We start from the raw sequence: 20243 nt of genomic DNA, 5'->3' as shown, positions 1-20243 counted from the left end.
ACCAGCTGATGGTGTGATACGCACTGCTGTCCGCCTCTTTTCCACAGTAACAGTGACATACAAAATGCCAGTCGTTTAGCATGCAGCTGTCTTATTTTCATCAGGACCGGAAGGAATTATTTATGTGCTCTATTTGAGTTGTCTTAAGATGTTAACATGGCTTTTATTTGAATTTTCCAGTTCTGGGAGGGGTGCTTCCCGCGTCCCGCCTCTCTGGGGCCGCGAGTGCCAGAGCAGGAGGGAGGCCTGGTGTCAAGGTTTGTGTTCATCACGTGAGATATTTTTCAGGAACCTGAGATCAAGTTATTCTGTTTTGTACACAGCACTCATCTTCCACAGGATGGATCTCCCGGCTCTCATTCTTTGTGCTGTTTAGTTTGGGGAGCGCAGGGGAGAAGCTGGGGGGGGCCTGCGTCCCTCCCCAACGGCGTGGCTTCTCCGGCCCGAGCTCAGCTACCGCTCATCGGAAGCGCTCTGCTGGGAGGCCGTGTCGTCCAGGCCCATGTCCTCCTGGCTTGCCCTTCTGCACGTCACCCGCAGGTTCTCGGCCACGTGGCGATCTCGAAGCAGCCCCTGCTCAGTGGCCTCCGTGGGTTCGCACGGCTCGGAAAAGTGCTTCCAAAGAGAAAACAGAAGCAACAAGTGATGGCTCAGCAAAGCTGATTGCTTCCCCTGATGACCACCCCACGGCTGTAGGTACCAGCCGGCAGTGTGGCAGGAACCTGGGGTCAGAGTCTAAAGTCAGGTCCAGTTACAGAGGACCAAAGCGGGGGGTTCTTCGAGGACAGAGCATGCAGCCCGAGCCACGGGGCAGAGGGAGGTGCCTCTGCACATAGGGACCTCTTCTCGGGTAACCTGGAAAAACATGACCTTGGGCAAGAGGTCACGTGTGAGCCTGGATTTCCTGAGTTTGGGTCAATGTCACTTCATATACATTGAGTCCTGCACAGCCGCTCACTCCTGCAGGTTTGATGCCAAACAGTATTACCGAGGCCTTTTTATTGTGGCTGCACGCGGTCCCAAGGACCCAGCCATCCCTGTGGGAGAGAGAATTGGCCAGAATCCCAGAGCTGCATCCACAGACTGTCTTAAACACACATTGGGGGTGGCAGAGAGCTGCGATACTTCGTGCACCGTTACTGAGGAAGTGAAAAAAGGGACGTTTGTTTATGTTTAGCTATCTATCTAACTTAAACTCCTAAAGTAACCCGGGACTCCAGGATGCTCATAACCCTGCCCTGAAGGCTAGCACACCATCGCTGCAACGCCATGGCTCTTCTTAGGGTGGTGCATGCCGGCCTGGTTCCAAGGTGGCTGGAGGTGCCACTGTATGGCTTCTCCTGCGGGCGGGGGGAGGCGCCGGCCTGTAGGGCTTCTCCCTTTGGGAAGAGGGTAAGGGCAGAGCCCCCATCATCCACCTCCAAATACCCACGGCCGGAGCCAGAAGGCCAGCAGCCTGCGGCTCTGCCCCTCCGCGGGCAGGACGGCATGTGAACGTTCAAACGGAGCGTGGGAGTCTCCAACCTGATGCCGGCTTTTGCCTTAACATCTCCGATTTCTCCCTCCCTACCACAGTACAGAAGAGAGCGGCTGGGTGTTTACTTACGTACTTAACTTGTGAAGCCCAGTTATTCATCCAACGCCAGCCAGCTTGGGATTCTCGATAAGGAACCGTTTATTTGGGCAAAGTCCTCAAAACTCTCTAACATTTAACTGCGTAAAAGTAGAAAGCCATCTCGGGAGCCACCGTAAAATCTGGTGGCTCGGAACTGATGGTGAGCTGCCTGCAGTGCTGATGTGTGTCCTTTCCTCTCCCTCAGCCAGAGGAATGTGGAAAGAGAAGGTTCTGTCTGCATCTGTGGAGAACACGCCCCCCCCCCCCCCCCGCCCCCGACATCCTGGGTTCAGGGCGAAGGGGACTCTGACACCGGCTCCCTCCACCGCCTGCCTGGGCGTTATTATGGTACACGTGTGATACATCCTGTCCGCTTCCGAGCACGGCCAGTCCAGCTCCCGTCTCGTTGCCTGTCTGTTACTCTGGGAACCCTACAGGGCAGGTGATGGGAGCCTGCAGGCCCAGGGGGCTGGGCTCATTGGCCAGGAGTGCCCCCCACCCCCCGAGCTCCTCACCCGTGCGGGCTGGCTGGTGGTCCTGGCCGAGGGGCCCAGGGTGATGTTGACACTGCTGGAAGACTGGGTGTCGCTGGTGTTACCCCCCTCGGCAGCAGACAGCCCGGAAATGACCAGGACGCTCGAGAAGCTCCTCTTGCCAAAGAGGAAGCTGAGGGTGGAGCTGGTGGACGAGCCCAGGCTGGACCTGATGAGGGCCTCGGCCCGCTCGCGGACGCTCAGGTGGCCGGCAGCGGGAGCGGGCGGGGGCTGGGAGCGCAGGGATGCCGCCGAGGTGCACGGGGACAGCCGGCTGCCCGAGAGCCGCCGGGCCAGCTCGTGGACCGACGTGGACGTCTGCAGGAAGGCCGGGTGGCTGTCCACGATGGGGCCGGACGAGCGCAGGATGGGCGGCGTTTGGCTTAAGACCCTGGGGGCCTGGACGGACTGAGTCCTGCCTTTTCTCCTGCCTTTAAAGGAAAGCAGAGCAAAATAGGTAAACGACAAGGACCTACTGTAGAGCACAGGGAACTCTACTCAATAGTCTGTAATAATCCATGTGGGAAAAGAATCTGAAAAAGAACGGATATATCTGTATGGATAACTGAATCGCTTTGCCGTGCACCTGAAATTAACATGACATCGTAAACCAACCATAAATTAATTTAATAAAAACAACACATTAAGTGTGGGAATTAAAGAGAAAGAGGGAAAAGCAAGGGCATTCAAAAAGTCACTTATCGGGCTTCCCTGGTGGCGCAGTGGTTGAGAGTCCGCCTGCCGATGCAGGGGACGCGGGTTCGTGCCCCGGTCCGGGAAGATCCCACACGCTGCGGAGCGGCTGGGCCCGTGAGCCATGGCCGCTGAGCCTGCGCGTCTGGAGTCTGTGCTCCGCAACGGGAGAGGCCACAGCAGTGAGAGGGCCGCGTACCGCAAAAAAAAAAAAAAAAAAAAAGTCACTTATCTAGTCAACCAGAGCTTTCTAAAAAGGGGGATTAAAAAAAAAAAAAAGACAGCAGAGCAGACCGGCTTGCCATGGCAGGCAGCTGCCCATGTCAGTGTCTGCGTGCTGAGGCAGGCGGGCTGCTCTGCGGGGCCCGAGGGACCCAGGCTGGCCTCCCACCTTCTGGGCTGGGATGGAGGGTTGGGAGCCCAGCTCGGGGCTCCACTGAGGCCTGAGAACTGAAGGATGGGGCAGGGGTGTTGGTGTGGGCCACAGGCCAGGGCGATGGGCCCGTCTGGCTTGCCCAGGCCTGTCCTGGGTTCCGCACCAAAGTCCCTCGTCCCTGGCAGCCCCTGTCCTGGGCAAACCCATAACGTGGCCTCATCAGGCAAATCCCATCACGTCCCTGCTTCAAGGACTGGGTTCCCGGGCTCCTCTGATAAGCAGTGATGAAGGGAAAGCACGCAGGTTTGCATCATGTCTAGTTGCCTTGGAAAGGAAAAAAGGGTTGAGCCACATGCTATGGCCTTTTTTTTCTAGAAAAGTTTTCCCTTAAGATCAAGGTCTTTGAGAGGAAGCCCTCCCCGGCCCAACTCGGGCGTGCACGGCCCGGGTTCCCACGTCTGTCAGGGCTCCCAGTGGACTGGAGGGGCTCCCAGCTCCCTTTGGCCAGTTGTCCCTCCCCTCAGGGGTCCTTCCTGGCCCAGCTCTTGCTGAGACTTGCTGACATGAGGCCTTTATTTTATTTTTAATTGGAGTCTAGTTGATTTACAATGTTGTATTAGTTTCAGGTGTACAGCAAAGTGAATCAGTTATACATATACATATATCCACCCTGGCCTAAATCTAAAAAAAAAGAGAGAGAGAAAAACAAGGCCATTTTGGACACGAGGGACCGGACTGCCCAAGGGTTTGGTCCTGGCACATCTCTGGAGGAAGGCGGGCTTAAAGCGCCTGTCTTGTGCCTGACTTACCTCTGCGGCTTTAGAGACTAGGCGGGTGGACGAGCCTTGAATTGCTGGAACGCCGAGTTCCTCAACTTAAGCCTCAGTACTCACCAGGGTCTAATTTTAAAATATTATTTTAACCACAAGGTCCTACTGGGAAGCACAGAGAACTATATTCAGTAGCCTATGATAAACCGTAACGGAAAAGAATATGAAAAAGAAGGTATATATATGTTTAATCGAATCACTTTGCTGTACAGAAATTAACACAACATTTCTAAATCAACTGTACTTCAGTTTAAACAATAAAAATCAATAAAATATTATTCTGAAGGGGGCAGCTGGTGACGTCACGGTGCCACCAACTGCCCTACTGACGTGTCTCCAGGAGTGGCTACAGTTACAATCAATGGGTAAAAATAGAGGGGGCTGCAGGGTGGGTACCCCCAAGGAATGTCGCCTCACCCCAAATGCCCAAGGGATTAACCGGGCACCCGGTGATTCTGAAATATTTACGTTTGTCTATGGGAACACGTCTTTTGCGAGATAACTCCTTAGGGCACAGATGTTACTGTGGACGTTCCCCGGGTCCCCTCTAGCCCTGCCCCTCCCACAGCGGCGGACTGGCTGAAAGGGCCCTCCTGCCTCACGTTGACCTTACTGCCATGTGCCCACTGTGGTGGTGGGGGCCCGTTTCCAGAGGGCACTGGGGCTCCCACCTGGCTCCCTCCTGCCCGTCTGCTGAGAAATCGGGGTGCCCCCCCCACAATGCTGCTCACAGAGTGGTACTGGGATCAGGCTCCCTGGGTGAGTGTAGGCAGCTCCCCGGCATGGGGCTCCCCCCCCTCCCCGGGGATGGGGCCCATCTGAACGGTCCCCGCTGCAGAGCTGAGTATGTTACTCTTATAGAGGAAGAAAGAGGGAGAAAGGGACCCTGACGAATCAGAATTAAGAACAGAGATGGTGATTTGTTAGTTTACTCAGAGCTTGGCAAGGCCAAACATCTGCTTGTGATTTATACCGTAACGCTGATTGCTGCCCCAGAATAGCCCACATTCATCCGCAAGACAGTGATTGTGATGTTGGAGAGACCACCCGTACTTAGTGGGGGAACTTAGCTCATGCCAGTAACAAAGGGGAATGGTCTGTGTTCCATGCAACATGGGGTAACCCCTGCCCCAATTTCACTGCTTCAGATTTTCTTGGGTTTTTTTTTTTGTCGCTCTTGATTTTTTAAAAGTTAATTTTGCAAACAAGTACGAAACCAAGCTAAATACGTCTATGCTACTTATTATTCTGTAGTTTAACTTAGTTTGCCAGTTACTTCATTATCAAATTAGGAGCGTTTCCAGGGAAAACCTCCTTAGAACCTGGATTGAAATTCCATGTAAATTACCCGCCCCTGTTCATTATCCCAGCACTATTCCTTTGTCTTTGATTGTTATCTGAAAGGTGGTGGTACAAATCCTTAGAATAGGATAGAAGAGAAAAATTATATGTATCAAATGTTAACTATTGAATCTAGATGAAATGTATTTAGGTATTCATTGCCTTATTCTTGAAGTTTTTCTGTACTTTAAAAAATTTCAAAATAAAACACTAAACTATTAAAAAAATGGATAGAAGAGATAACCTTCCTGTCCAATCTGGGATTCAGATTAGTTACAAATTCCTAACTGCTCTCCTCAGCAAGCAGCCCACCAGCCTCCACCAGTGGGCCGAGTCCCCTTCCAGCAAGAAGTCTGCAGGTTGTCAGGCCGCCCTTAGGGCTGCATAGTGAGTTCCTGGCCATTGGGCGTGAGGGCCCGCGAGTCAGGCATGAGGTGCTGGGCATCCACACACTGTGCCCACCTGGGGTTGCAGTCCTCTGGGAGTCTGGCAAGGGCCAGGTTGGGGATACTCGGCTGGGGACTGAAGCAGGGACCCAGGGAGGGAGGGAGCAGTTGGGACTCCAGTTATGGGCACTGAGCCTTGGGCACTGTGAGTAAAACAAGAGTCTGTGCTTAGAATTTCGTTCACATTCACCCTTGAGAGCGGCTCAATCATTGCTGCATAGCTAGGCTTCTCTGTCATGCCCTGCCTGGGAAGTCAGCTCCTTCACCTCGGCCCCAGGGACTCCCACAGGGCACAGCACACCGGTCATCACTGGTTGCCTACGTGGCATCACGCGGTGCTCTCCACCCTCCGCCCTTCCTCTCTGACTGCATCGGCACATCTACAGGCTCGGCACGCGGCACACTGACCAGGAAACAACGACCCAACCTGCAAAACTCATCTCGCACGGAAACCCAGAGCTTCTTCAACCCCTGACTGGGAACAGAGCCAGCCCCAGGCGGTTTGGGTTTGGCCAAGGGCTTCTTAACCTTGGCCATTGGAACCATCTGGGAAGCTTCAAAAGTGCCTTGACCTAGACACTGAGACCCACCCCCGCCCGAACCGTGTGCCCCTGCAGACTGGGCCCTGGGCCTCCCCTGTAGCCTGGGAGGCGAGCTGTGGGGCAGGAGCTGGGAAGGTGAGTCTTCCAGGTCGAGTACAAAGATACGGGATCAGGAATATCCCCCCCCACCCCGCACTGGAGACCGACCTCTAACTTCCCTGCACCGGCTGAGCAGGCTCCTGGCTTGCTTTCTGGAAGCTGCGGGCAGCATGGTTTGATTCAGTTGGAGGGAGGGCGAGAAGGAGGCCAGAGAAGCCGGAGGTTAGAAGGAACCCCAGCAACTGCACAGCACAGAGGCCCCTTTGGCGATGCCGTCCTGCTGGGAATGGCAGCGGCGGGTGGCGGGGGGCGTGGCTTCCCAGGCTGCCCTCCCTCTTCCAGGGGCCTTCGGGCATCTCACCACTGGCTGCGTCATCTGGGAAGAGTCCTTGGTAGCAGGTACGAGGCGTACCTTGGTGGCGCCGGGCAGGGCCATCCCCCTCCCCATGTGCGGCTCCTTCTGGGGCCGGTGTCCTTGGGGTCACAAGGGCTACTGCACTCGGAGCTTTGGTAACTGACAGCTTTGCGCCTGGCCCTGTCAGGGCACGGGAGTCCCCCTACCCCATCCCCACTCTCTGCACCAGCTCAGGAGGCGGCGGCCTGTGGGTGGAGGCCCCTGCCAGGCTTCGGAGGCCTGAGCCGGGCGGGGGCAGCTCTCCTCTTGCCTGCAGCATGGATGCTTGTGAGCAGCTGCGTTTATCAGGTGCTGAGGGATGCAGCCTGGGATCCCACCGGAAGCTTACCCCGTCCTGGGCTTTGTTCTCCAAGCCCCGGGGTTCCGACATGGTGCTTACTCACAGGTGGGGCGTGTTTCTAACTGCTGCCGAGGGACGTGGAGAGAAGGGACAGGGGTCCTGGCCTTGAACTTCCCCAGGGAGTGAGTGCGTGCAGTGAACCAAGCCAAAGGTGGCCATGTCCCCATATGGCTTTAACCAGAGTGGTAGTAAAAAGAAGGGGACATCTCAGTTTTCTAGGGGCAGGAGGAGGTGTCTGTGTCCTGGGTGTGGGGAGTAAGGTTGTCCCTTTCTGATGCCAACTTCGAGCTTTTCTAGATGTCTCTCAGGGGCCTGCTCTGCCCTGACGTCCCGAGATTTCCCTGCTGCCTTGAGGCGTGCCTGTGAGTCCCAGTGGCTGGTTTCAGGCCAACTGTCTCATGTGTTTCATCCTTTTGAAGGCAAGTTTGGACTCCATCCCTGTCCAGCCCCGCAGAATGGGTGTTTGGCTTATGCCATCAGCTGTGATGCCCCCTGGTGAGTTTCAGGAAAGCCTCGCCCTGGGCAGCCACTGAGGCAGGGGGATGGTGAGGCTTCAGGCAGGGCCGGAGGGCAGAAGGGGCCATCTGTCATGTCATTCCCCCTCCGGGACTCACGCCCCACCAGCTTCTCTCAGCCCACTGGGGCCCCCTTGGGACTCTAAGCCAGATGGTCTGAAAGGTGGTCACTCTTGGTGGCCTTGGGAGAAGCGATTTTAAGAAGCAATGATGGAGGACTTCCCTGGTGGCGCAGTGGTTGAGAGTCCGCCTGCAGGTGCAGGGGACACGGGTTCGTGCCCCGGTCCGGAAAGATCCCATGTGCCGTGGAGCGGCTGGGCCCGTGAGCCATGGCCGCTGAGCCTGCGCGTCCGGAGCCTGTGCTCCGCAACGGGAGAGGCCACAACAGTGAGAGGCCCGCGTACCGAAAGAAAAAAAAAAAGCAACGATGGAAAATGCACAGCTGGTTTGGGCTCTGGAAGATGCAGCTCCGACATCTGCCACGAAAGCCTGTGACTGCTCCCAGCCTCAGGCTCTGGCGGTGAATGGGGGGGGGGGGGCAGTGTTCACAACCTATGGGGTCTGGATTTTAGGACAGGAAGCAGCGCTAGCCCCAAGCGCTGGCACAGCTTCGCTTCTACGAAAGGGAAGAGGCATCTCACTGAGTCAGAGCCCGTCCAGCACGCCCATCTTCGGCTCTTTAAAAGCCTGCGGCCCCGCCAGCCAGCCAGAAACCCCCAGACTCCAGCCTCCCTCTGGTTCCCACAAGTCACCTGGTTAGACGTGCCAAGCGCTCAGGAATTTCTCCATTTGGAACCCGCCTTGCATTTTCCCACCTGGAAGATCACTTTATGTGATTTTGAAACTTAAAATTCTCATGCAATAACAACTGTTAACTAAGCAATGAGAAACTCCTGGCCTGAGAGCCCAACACTGGAGGCCTCTGGCTGGGTGACCGCTCTGCTTGGGGTTGGGGCAGACGGCACGGGGTGGGGAAGGGGGCCTTCTTCCCCCTAAGCAGCTAATGGCAATCACTTTGCCCCTCTACCTACCTATCTACCTCTCCCTCCCTTCCTTCCATCTCTCATCTATCTTCTATTATCTAACTATCATCTATTGATTCATCTCTATCTATCATGTATCCATCCATCCATCTATCATCCATCATCTGTTCTACCCATCATCTGTCTGCCTCTCTGTCTCCCGATCTATCTATCTACCATCTTGCCCATCTTTATATAAATCCTCACTATTTCAGTTAAATCCTCAGCCTTGCTTCCAGGAGACAGGGACCGTTCCTCATTACTCATTCGGTGCAAAACTGGCAAGGGAACACACACAAAAAGGCACTTAATGAATCCTTCTGGATGGTAAAAGCACTGAGGCCAAAAGGCGAAGCCACTAACAGGTTTTGAAGGGCAAAGCTGAGTGCCAGTGTGCCAGCAGGAACCAGGGCCAAGCATCTGTCTCTCCCGCATCCACCCGGGTGCGTCCTCTGCGGGCCCTCGGGGTCGTCTTTTCTAAGCAGCCCCCTCTTCCCAGTGGACTGGGGTTTTGGGACTTCATCCATCTGGTTGACCCTAACTGCTTTAAAACTTTAAACTCAGCCCAAACTTGAACAAAGCCACCCCCTCCATCCGCACCTGCTGGCACCCTTCTTCCCTCTTTTCTTTTTTTTTTTGCGGTACGTGGGCCTCCCACCCCTGCGGCCTCTCCCGCCGCGGAGCACAGGGTCCGGACGCGCAGGCTCAGCGGCCATGTCTCACGGGCCCAGCTGCTCCGCGGCACGTGGGATCTTCCCGGACCAGGGCACGAACCCGCATCCCCTGCATCGGCAGGCAGACTCTCAGCCACTGCGCCACCAGGGAAGCCCCCTTCCCTCTTTTCTTATGCTCTGAAATGTCAGGTGTAAGTGCAGGAAGGGGAGAGCTGTAGACAGTGAGCAACGGAGAGCAGGAGCCTGGCTCCCTCGCCACAGACTTGGAGACGGCGGCTCAACTCACAGAAAGACGGAGGCACCATCATAGATCAAGAGCTACAACACAGCCCGACACAAAGGCACGTGAGCCAATAGGCACTGAATGAGTGAGAGACGGAGTGGAAGGGAGTGACTGCTGGGCCAACGGACAGACACATGGCTGGCTGGCTGGCTGGCTGAGGTGATGGACAGACAGATGGATAAAGGTTAAATGCTGAATCTAACACATGGAGAGTTGTTTTCTGAGTAGAACCTATAAGAGTCGTGGATATTTGGGGCATCTTTTGTCCCAACACTGATTTTTCCTGCAAAAAGGGGCTCTCAGAGGTTAGAACGACAACACAACCCACAGTGTTGGCCAGTGGGATGACAGGAGCCTTATCAGTAACACGAAGCCCCCGCTGCACCCACCTGTCATCCTTGTCCCTTCAGGGGGTGACCGGTGGCGGCTCCCATCCTTTCTGGGCTGTTCCGAGCTGCTCTCCCGACTCTCACCACTGGGGGCGCTGCTGCCGCCTACGGGCGGGGCGCCCCCGCCATCGGCATCCTGGCTGTTGCCAGCGCTGGGCTGGCCTGCGGCATCGCAGTCCTTCCGCACCCTGTGAGATGGAAAAACGCTTCAAGGGTCTCACCAAAACATTTCTGATTGCCCTAAACGCCCCATCACATTCGTGTCCAAATCAGGGTGGCAGACCGGACTCTACAGGTGAGCAGCACACCTGGGACGCCGGTGGACAGAGGGGCTTCCGTTCCCCAAACCTCAGAGTCTGATAAATGAATACACCACGCCCGGATGAAGAAGCCGCAGGTCCCACCAGCCACAGGGACCCTCAGCTCTGGGGCCTGACATGGAACTCTGCCAGATTCAGACAGAACATCTTAGAATTCGTTCCAACTCACCAGGGACACCGTTACAACGGGGTGAGAAGACTTAACGGGATGAGACATGAGTGCCGGGTGGGAGGAGGGATTTCAAGCCCTGTTCTTTGAGACAGATGTGTAACAGCCACTCCCAAAGACCCATAACCTCGGCAGTACTGCAAGGACTCAAGCCCGAGTCTCAGCCCGTGGATGCAAGGGGGAGGGAGACAGACTCATCTGATAAAACAAAGGATGCGCTGCGACGCACTTGGGCACGGCAGTTTTCATCTCAGGAGGAAAGAGCCATGGACAGTGACATTCCAACCAGAAGCCCTGGAGTCGCAGCCCCGCCCCATCCAGCATCCCGGTAAATAATGGCCTTTGTTGTCAAGACCCACCTTAACCACTTGGCTCGGAACCACGCCCTGACGCTGTCCAAGGTGACGGGTCCGCTCCAGACGTTCTTCAGCTGCCTGTGGGTCCCTAGGTAGGAGGTGGTGAGCGGGGAGACATACATGGGGTAGCCCAGGGGCTGGTCGCAGGAGGAACTGATCAGGTTCCGGAGGACCTGCTTGTGGTTCTGGATGCTGCCGCGCTCGGGATTGCAGTTGCGGAGAAAGATGAGCTCTTGCTGCTGCCCCGCCCAAAGGCCACGGACACACTCTCTGTTCACCTGCAGGGTGGGGAAGACGCGGGGAGAAAAGCAGATGGCGGGGGCCGCCAGCATGTTGGTTCTGGGTCTGAGTACCTGGGACCGCAATACTTTGGCCTAAAGCTTTCATAGTCAAGCCCGAATGGCAGCCCCGTAAGGTGGATGTGATGCCACTTTCACGGGGCCACAGAGATCAAATTAAAAGGAAGGAAGGCTTTGTTTCAGCGTGGTGGTCTGAAGCTATAGGAAGAAGAGAATCTCTGGGAAGGGAGTTCTCGGGTTCAGGGACAGGTTATTAGAGGAAGGTCTGGAATTTTAGAGAATTGTAAAGTCTTTAAGAATAAGCTAGGGGCTTCCCTGGTGGCACAGTGGTTAAGAATCCGCCTGCCAGTGCAGGGGACGCGGGTTCGAGCCCTGGTCCGGGAAGATCCCACATGCCGCAGAGCAACTAAGCCCGTGCGCCACAACTACTGAGCCTGCGCGCCTAGAGCCCGCGAGCCACAACTACTGAGCCCACGTGCCACAACTACTGAAGTCCACGTGCCTAGAGCCCATGTTCCGCAACAAAAGAGGCCACCGCAATGAGAAGCCCGCACACCGCAACCAAGAGTAGCCCCCGCTCGCCGCAGCTAGAGAAAGCCTGCGTGCAACAAAGACCCAACGCAGCCAAAAATAAATAAATTAATTAATTAAGTAAAAAAGAATAAGCTAGATCCTGACCCTCAGCGACATGTGTGTCCAGCCTACCAGGACTTCTTGCCAAAGCTGTCACCTGGGCACCGGCTCTCTGGGTGGGAAAGGGCCCTGGAGGAGAGGCACCACCTGCCCCGGGGGTGCCCTGCATGCTGGGCAATGCTGCCCCCCCAACCCTGGGACCGTGGGTCTAGACAGAGGATGCTGGCCCAGGGTGAGGGCATCGGTGCCGATCCATCCTGTTTCTTCTCACACTCCCCCCAGATGGGAGGCTCGGGCCAGCTGGGAAGGATGGGCCCCGTACCTTGATCACCTTGAAGCTCAGGAAGCTTCTGTGCAGCATGATGACCTTGTACTCGTCTGTGCCCTCGTCTACCACATGCCGCAGGGTCAGCAGCTCCTCCTTGTTGGCCAGCACGGCGCTCCTCCAGGCTGGGTCGCCCTCATGGCAGATGACCACTTTCTTCTCAAAGGACTTTATGGCCTCGTAGAGGACCACGGGGTCTTCGTACTCGTCGGGGCAAGTGAACTGGTCCTGGGGAAGGAAGTCCATCTTTGGGTCAGGAGGACCAGAGAGCTGGCCCCGGGTGGGTGCAAGGCCAAGCCCACCTGCACGTCTCACGGTTGCCCTGAGTGGATGGAGGACACCTTGCCAACTCAGCACCCTTGGCCTCGGGGCCGTGCTAGGCAAGGAGCTTGTGACTTAGGTGCCTATGACTTTTTGAGACAGCGTGGGCACTTCTGATGTCATTTTCTCTGGCCAAGTCCCCTCTTCCATCCTAGTGGGAGATCACCACCTTCTAGGGGTCTTGAGGGCACACTGTCACGGACACCGTCAAGAATATGCGATGCCCCAACGCTTAGTTACTAAATCAGAAGCCCACTCATCAATGTCATGCCGAGGAAGGGGACTGCGTTTTTGAAAGGTCATTTTTCCCCCTGATGTTTCAGGCTTATACTTTTTTTAAAAAAAGGAATGTTTACCTGGTGCAGCTTCAGGGACATCCTGAGAGCTGGGGCAACAACTTTGTGCAGGAGGTCGATGTCTGCAAACACCCACTCATCCTGGGCTGTTATTCTGAAGTCACCTTTGAAGAGGGTGTGGAGGCCGTACAGGAAAGAATCCAGGCTGTGAAACAAAGTCGAGTTTGTTCGTTCATACGGAGCAAAGGTGTTCAGGCTCCTGTCACCCTGAGCTGGCCTGAGTCTCCCTTGTGTCACCTCAGGAAGGATTTTACTGTCTTTCGGCTGATCCAGCAGAGGTCCCACCGAACACCTGACACTGCAGGTCGTATTCAGACTCTTGTGACAACTGCTGTAATGGTCACCTTCAGGAATAGCCACTGATGCTCTGGATCCCTGAATGTGATGGTGGAGGTCCTGGTCAGAGCTGGCCTGCTATGTCCACAGGCAGAGTGAGTGCTGAGACACGGGGCCATCTGGTCCAGGAGCCCTGGGGCCTCCACTTCTTGGGAGGGAGGCAGGGAGGCCAGGGCAAGAACACAGGCCCTTCCATTGGTCGTCTCTGTGTTTCTGGATAGCGCTTTCGGACTCGGTCACTCATAATAAAAATTGGATTCTCCCACCATATGGAGAGAAAATGACACCAAATCCAATCTCAAATTGGCCATTTGGATTCTCAGAGAACCTCCAGCTCCCAATCCCACCTTTTTTTTTAATGACTAGAGGATGAGGCACGATAGAGGGGATTAAAATGAATGACGGAAGGATTTCTCAGGCTGTCCGGGTTTTTATGTTCCTAGGCTTTTTGGCTTTGTTTCCATTTCCTGCATGTAATTGAGCATCGCCTGGGTGGAGAGCAGAGAGGTGCCCGAGGGACATCTTTCACGGTCTGGGTCCTTTACCTTTTGGATCAACGCAGGGAGTGGGTCTGGGAAAGCGACTCACCCTGTATTATGCGGAGGGAAAGAATGGTTCTTCCCTCATTCATCGCCTCGAGTTCCAGTGATACACTCAGTCCCAGCGTCCTCTAAACACCCTGGCCTCTGACATCCCTGAGCGGGAGTGTGGGCAGCTGTACGAGAAATAGCATCCCCGACGGGGTTGAACTGGGACAGAATGAGCAGGGACGTGTGTGCGGAAGACACGCTCCGAGGATGGAACTGAGAAGGATCTAATGAGCTGGCTCGCCAAGCAAGACTTTGGATCCAATGCAGCATGCCAGACCCACACGTCAGGGAAATAGCTCCACTGTTGGCTGCTGGAGCACATCGTTGCAAAACACCCCAGCATCATTAACCTCCTTCCAGAACTCCCTTGAGAGGGATGCCGGGGCTTGGAGTCAGAGCAGGCCGTGGGAAACGGGAGCAGCCAGGGTCTAGGCAGGTGGGGCAGATGCTGTGGCCTCGAGGAGCCCAGAACCTTCCAGAAAGAGTCCAGGAGGCAGCCCTCCTGAACAGGCTCCCCCGACACAGAACACAGACTTCCCGGAGCTGCCTGCGGTCCTGGGAGGGGAGGGGTGGGCCGCAGAGCCAGGCTGGAGCAGTGCAGATGCAGGGAGGGAAGCTTTGAAACGGTGCTAAGTGCTGTCACTGAAAATGGTGACAGCAAAATGCCCCTGTCCTCAGATAGGGGTGAAATCCTGAAAAGAGGGGGTTAAACGTGGGTGGGTTTTTTTTCTGGAAAGGATTAGAAGCATGCCTTGCTGCTTGCACACAGGCGTAGAGAAATCACTCCTCTCGATGTGGGGCTGGGGACGGTGGCAGAGGGAGATAGAGGAACCTGCACAGATGCCCAGAGCGACACGGGCAGATGCAAGAGGAGACCCGGAGAGTCAGCCCATCCTTTGCTCGGCGGCGTGTGAAAGCAGCCACAGGCCCGACTGCCCGGTCGGGAAAAGGCCCTTCCACGGGACCTCACTGAGTGCTTGTGAGCCCACCCCAGGTCCCCAACGGTAAATGCTTTACCGGCCCTTTCTATTTTCAGAGGAAAATGACACTTCGTGACGCTTACTGCTGTTCCATTAAAGTGAGCCTCAATGCACAAGTGAATCATCTATGAAACAGAATCACGGGCACAGAGAACAGACCACTGGTGGCCAAGGGGGAGGGGGACGGGGGGAGGGAAGGACTGGGAGTTTGGGATTAGCAGATGCAAACAATTATCTGTAGGATGGATAAACAACAAGGTCCTACTGTACAGCACAGGGAACTCTATTCACTATCCTGCGATAAACCATAATGGAAAAGAATATGAAAAAGGATGTCTATGTGTGCATAACTGAATCACTTCGCTGTACAGCAGAAATTAACACAACATTGGAAATCAACTATATTTCAATTTAAAAAAAAGTTTTTTTTAAATGAGTCTCCATGTAGAAAACAAAGCCTCGGGTAGAATTCCACTAGACTGATGGTATTACCCCTAGCACCTTAAAGGTACAGGCATCCTAAAAGTAAGGGTGTTTCATTACCTGCCTTTTGATCTCAGGAGGATGAGGAGGAGGAAAGCAGAGATGTGACGAGCTGGAAGGCTCTGGCAGGGAGAGCACAGGTCTCCAGGTCGCCTGCAGCACATTGCTGACTTGGAGCATTAGCGGGCTTGGTCTTGTTAAGACTCTACTGAGAGATGACAGGCTCCCACCCCCAGGCCAACAGCTGGAGTGGGGAAACAGGGTTACATCTGAGTCGATCAAGGTTGGCCTTCGTGGGGACTAGAACAGCCACTGCCCGGCCCCCTAGCGCTGCCTTTATTTACTAAGTTTCTAGCACGTGTGCAGTGCCACGTAAGACCGGGCTTATCTCGGTGCTGCGGTCTGGCTCTCTACCTGTGGATGTAGAGATTGTCCCTGCACTGAGGACTGCTTGGCGACAAACTCTATAAAGGGCCTTCTGTACCTCTTCTGTTGCACTCAACCCACGTTCCATGGAGCCAGGACTTGAATCTTATGTCGCCGTCATAACTGTGTGTGCATGTGTGTATGTGTGCGTGTATGTGTGTACACGAGCATAGGTGCACGTCTGTGTGTGTGTGTGCATGCATGTATACTGTGCGTGTACACAGGTGCACATTTGTGTGTGTGCGTGTGTACATGGGTGCACGTGTGTGTGCTCACACGTGTGTTGGAAAGGATGATCCAGCCTCCACCTCAGAGTGACTCTGCACCCCCGGCAGACACCAACGACCACCAAGCTGGGTCTTCGCGACACTCTGCTTGTACTGCCTCCTATTCTTTCTGGTTCTGACCCCACTTCCTATTCTACGATGACATAACCACTGGTGCTGCATAGATGAGAGGCTGGAGCCACCAGTACTTGAGCACAGTCACTCATAGCCTTCGTGGAAATGGCCACGTTCCAGCTGGAGGCTCCGGCTGTTGCCTGCAGTGCCAGCGGAAACTCCAGCCCCAGGTTAGCCTAAGGCTTATGCTTTAACGGGTCCCGCCCAATTCAGCATCCTCACCCATCACCTTTCACGGCAATGACAGCTTGAGGACGGCCAGTTGAAGCAAAGGTTGTTTTCACTCCTTGTATCGCATCTTTCTTTATCCACAGAGGAGTCCTCAGAGCTCTATGCTAGCCAGATGCTCCTTAAGCCCCTCGAAGCCCTACTTTTGTTCAAAATCACTGACCAACTCAGCCCAGTTTTCACCTGTACCCTCTCACTGGTTCTTGGCCCAAGGACATTTTGGCCCCTGGGGGACATCTGACAATATCTGGAGACATATTTTGGACGTCACAGCTGAAGGGGGTGATGCTCCTGGCACCCAGTGGGTAGAGGCCAGGCAGCAACGTCCAGGACAGTCCCCCCGCCAACAAAGAAACACACAGCCTAAAATGTGAATAGTGCCACTGCTGAGAAACCCTGCTCTCTCAGAAAAAACAAAGTAGCATTCAAGATAGAGATTTTAAGTTTTGGACAATGGGTCATTATCTTGGGTGCAGCGTCAGTGAATCTGAGGATTCAGGTGGAAACAAGTCTAATGCTGGAGCCTGGGGCTGCTCGGGTGATCCTGAGGCACCAGGGGTGATTCTGGGGACCAGAACACCCAGACATTCCAGGGAGCCTGGGCAGGTTGGGCAAGGCTGGTCCAGGGCAGGGTGCACGGTGTTAGCTGGGTGATGGAGAGGGACAGAAATGATGCCCACCAGCACCCGGCCAGCGACGTGGAAAGAGAGGGGAAAAAAGGCACCTGGGGACTTCCCTGGTGGTCCAGTGGGTAAGACTCCATGCTCCCAGTGCCAGCGGCTCGGGTTCGATCCCTGGCTGGGGAACTAAGATCCCGCACGCCGCAACTAAGACCTGGTGCAGCCATAATAAATAAATAAATATTTTTAAAAGAAAAAGAAAAAAAGGCGCCTGCCAGCGCTTCTGTCCCTTGAGAAAGTCCCGCCAGATCCCTGCCCCTCTGGCAAGTGCCCTAAGATTAATCAATGTACCTCCTTGTACAATCCAGGTGCTTTTCAATCCAGCGTGCTGGCGCTCGGAACAAGTGAGTTTGGGCACAAGCTCTTCAGAGCTGAGTCTTGGTTTCCCACAGCCCTCGGGCTCTCCTGGACGTGAGCTCCACTGGTTTCAAAGCCAGATTTTATGGGGCTTGTTTTTCTGGTTCAGGTTCCCCAGCTGGGGAGCCCAATGTGGGCCTCAGACCCCTCGCTCCTCAGGGGGGACCCCCTCGGTGGTGACTCCCCTCCCACTTGTGGGTCGTCATACTGGAGGTGCAGGTTCTGACTGGACCGTGTCTCCACCCCTCCTACCCTTCTCGATGTGGCCTTTTCTGATATCCTTAGTTGCAGAAAATCTGTCCTGCTAGTCTTCTCGGGGATCGTTGTTCTATGTGATGTGGTAGGTTTGGTGTGATTGTGAGAACAGGTGACCTCAGAATCTTCCTACACCGCCATCTTGACCTGAGCTGGACAACTTGATTTTAATCTCTGGTTCAGGACCGTGCGTCATGTTTACTTTACTTCTCTTCTAGATCCTGATTTCTGAGTTTCCTACCCCAGTCTGTCAGGCAGACCTCAGTCTTGTCTGCAAGAGGATTCACTATGACGTCTGGCCCTAGTGTGGGGTCTCGTCTCCAGCAGAAGGTCGGCAGGGAAACTGAGATTATGTCCGGGATTCCTGAAGAACGCGATTTTCCTCAGTCTGCTGTGGGTGAGAGCAGTGTGGACATGGTAGATGTGACCCCAGACTAGGACAGTGACCCCCCTGCCACAAGGTCATCTGTAAGGGCTCTCAGCCTCCAGCACAGGACATCTAGGGCTGGACTGTCTGTCATTTTTCAAGCTTACATTTATCTCGACATGTTCTATTCTCTTAGAAGCCTCGTTACTCCAAGAGTCAGTTAAATTTCTTCTTCAAGCAAACATGTTGCTGCTGTGGATACAGCCACCGTCTCACCTTTTATCTCTATAAATGGACCATCAGCTCCGATCCACTCATCACCTCTCATGTACCTGAAGACAGTCACCAAGCCATCTTTTAGCCCCTGTGGTCAGTGAAACGATCTTGATTTCCTCCTAAACATGCCTTTATATTTGTGTGCTCTTGTTCAGTAGGAGGCACAGTTCTACAAAGGGGATAGGCCCCAAACTCCAAATTAAAACCACTCTCAGGGTTTGCTTGTCACAACCCTATTAACTCATCCTATCTCCGTAACATACGGACGTCTTATCTGAAGACACTTTACATACCTGTACTCCTTTGCTCACCTGCATTCAGCTTATCATTTAAGCTGATTCTCAATTTGCTCATCCTCTCTAATTTTTCGTGCGTGTATTTTTCTTCCTTGAGGATAGCCTATCAAACCTATGTCACTGCTGTGAAGACAAAATATTTCCCCAAGAAACCCATCAAATGAAGCAGAGCTTGTGACTTATGCTAGGCTGCTATATGAGACTTAATCTGTGGAGTAAGTGTTCAAAAATCATCTGTTAGTCTTTAATACTAAATATGTGAGAATGACTTGTTAGGTGTCAGAAAGTACACTTAAGGGCATACTCCTGAGTTAACATTATACGAGGATAAAGCGCGCGCGCACACACGCAGATCACGAGCCACTCCTACTTTGAACATGAATAAGATATTAGCAAAGTGAATCCATCATTGCATAGATGGAATGTATCGTGACCAAGTAGAGCTTATCTCAGAATTGTAAGGACGTTTTAATGAAGAAATCTACTCATATAACCTAGTACGTTAATAGATTTAAGAAGCATTTCATCTGAACGTGAGCCCTCAAACTTTGAAAGAATTCAACATCGTTTCCTGATGAAAGCTTTAGCAATCTACGAAGAGAAGGACACTCGTAACGATGAAGATGGTCTAATAGAATCCTAAAACAAACCTTATTTTTTAACGCTAAAATATGACACTCGTTCCCCATTAATGTCTGGATTAATGTGAGGATGCTGTGTTAGACCGAATAATGGTCCCCCAACATGTCTATGTCCTAATCTCTGGAACCCGTGGTTATGTTACCTTACAGGGCACAAGGAATTTTGCAGATGTGATTAAATTGAGCATTTTGAGATGCGGAGATTTTCCTGGATTATCTGGGAGGGCCCAATGTAATCACAAGGATCCTCATAAGTAAAAGAAGGAAGTGGGTGAGGTAGAGTTTGTCAGAGAGAGATTGGAAAAGGCTACACGTTTGGCTGGGAAGATGGAGGAAGGGGTTGCTGGGATGCAGGCGGCCTCTAGAACAGGGGATGGATTCTCCCCTCAGAGCCTCCAGAAGGAATGCAGACACCTTGATTTTAGCCTAGTGAAACCCATTTTCTACTTTTGATCTCCAGAGCTGTAAGACAACTAATGTATGCTGCTGTAAGCCACCGAATTTGTGCTGAGTTGTTACAGCAGCAATTGGAAACTAACACAGACGCCCACCTCCAACTGGAGGTCAGAGCCAATGGAACAGGAGAAAGAACTGAGGTATAAATACAGGAAAGAAAAAGGCAAAATTGTCATTATTTGCAGATATGTCTTTTCAGCAGAAAATCAAATAGGATTAATTGAAATAATGTTTATAACAGAGTTCAGTAGAGGTGCCCAGGATGAAATCGGTATAAAAAAGCTAAATACAGTAAGTCTCCTACATACGAACGAGTTCCATTCCAAGAGCACGTTCGTTAAGTCCAATTTGTTCGTAAGCCCAACAAATTAGCCTAGGTACCCAACTAACACAATCGGCTCTCTAGTACTGTATTGTAATCGGTTTATAATACTTTCCACATAAATAATACATAAAAAACAAACACAGTACAGTAAAGTACACAAAAGCACAACCACTTGCAGAGGATGCACGCACGTGACAATGTACGCCAGACACGTGAACTGACTTACGTGATTGGGCATGCGAACGCACGTTCGC

At 53.5% G+C, this 20243-nt stretch overlaps 1 protein-coding gene across 1 annotated transcript in view; it reads right to left on the bottom strand.

The window, feature by feature from the left end:
- Window positions 1–453: 453 nt before the first annotated feature.
- The window catches only part of PCNX2 (pecanex 2), a 274609-nt gene continuing 254819 nt past the window's right edge, over window positions 454–20243 (bottom strand). Inside the window, exons 29-34 of the mRNA XM_065894194.1 lie at window positions 12893–13037; window positions 12213–12443; window positions 10962–11236; window positions 10114–10301; window positions 2131–2579; window positions 454–615 (exon numbers count right to left, since the gene is read on the bottom strand). Coding sequence (XP_065750266.1) covers window positions 454–615; window positions 2131–2579; window positions 10114–10301; window positions 10962–11236; window positions 12213–12443; window positions 12893–13037 — 1450 coding nt within the window. The remainder of the gene's footprint in view (window positions 616–2130; window positions 2580–10113; window positions 10302–10961; window positions 11237–12212; window positions 12444–12892; window positions 13038–20243) is intronic.

Source organism: Phocoena phocoena, chromosome 16 (genome assembly GCF_963924675.1).
Source record: "Phocoena phocoena chromosome 16, mPhoPho1.1, whole genome shotgun sequence".
Classification (NCBI taxonomy): domain Eukaryota; kingdom Metazoa; phylum Chordata; class Mammalia; order Artiodactyla; family Phocoenidae; genus Phocoena; species Phocoena phocoena.
The sequence above is the reverse complement of the archived record's forward strand: the minus strand, read 5'-3'. Positions and strand labels throughout refer to the sequence as shown.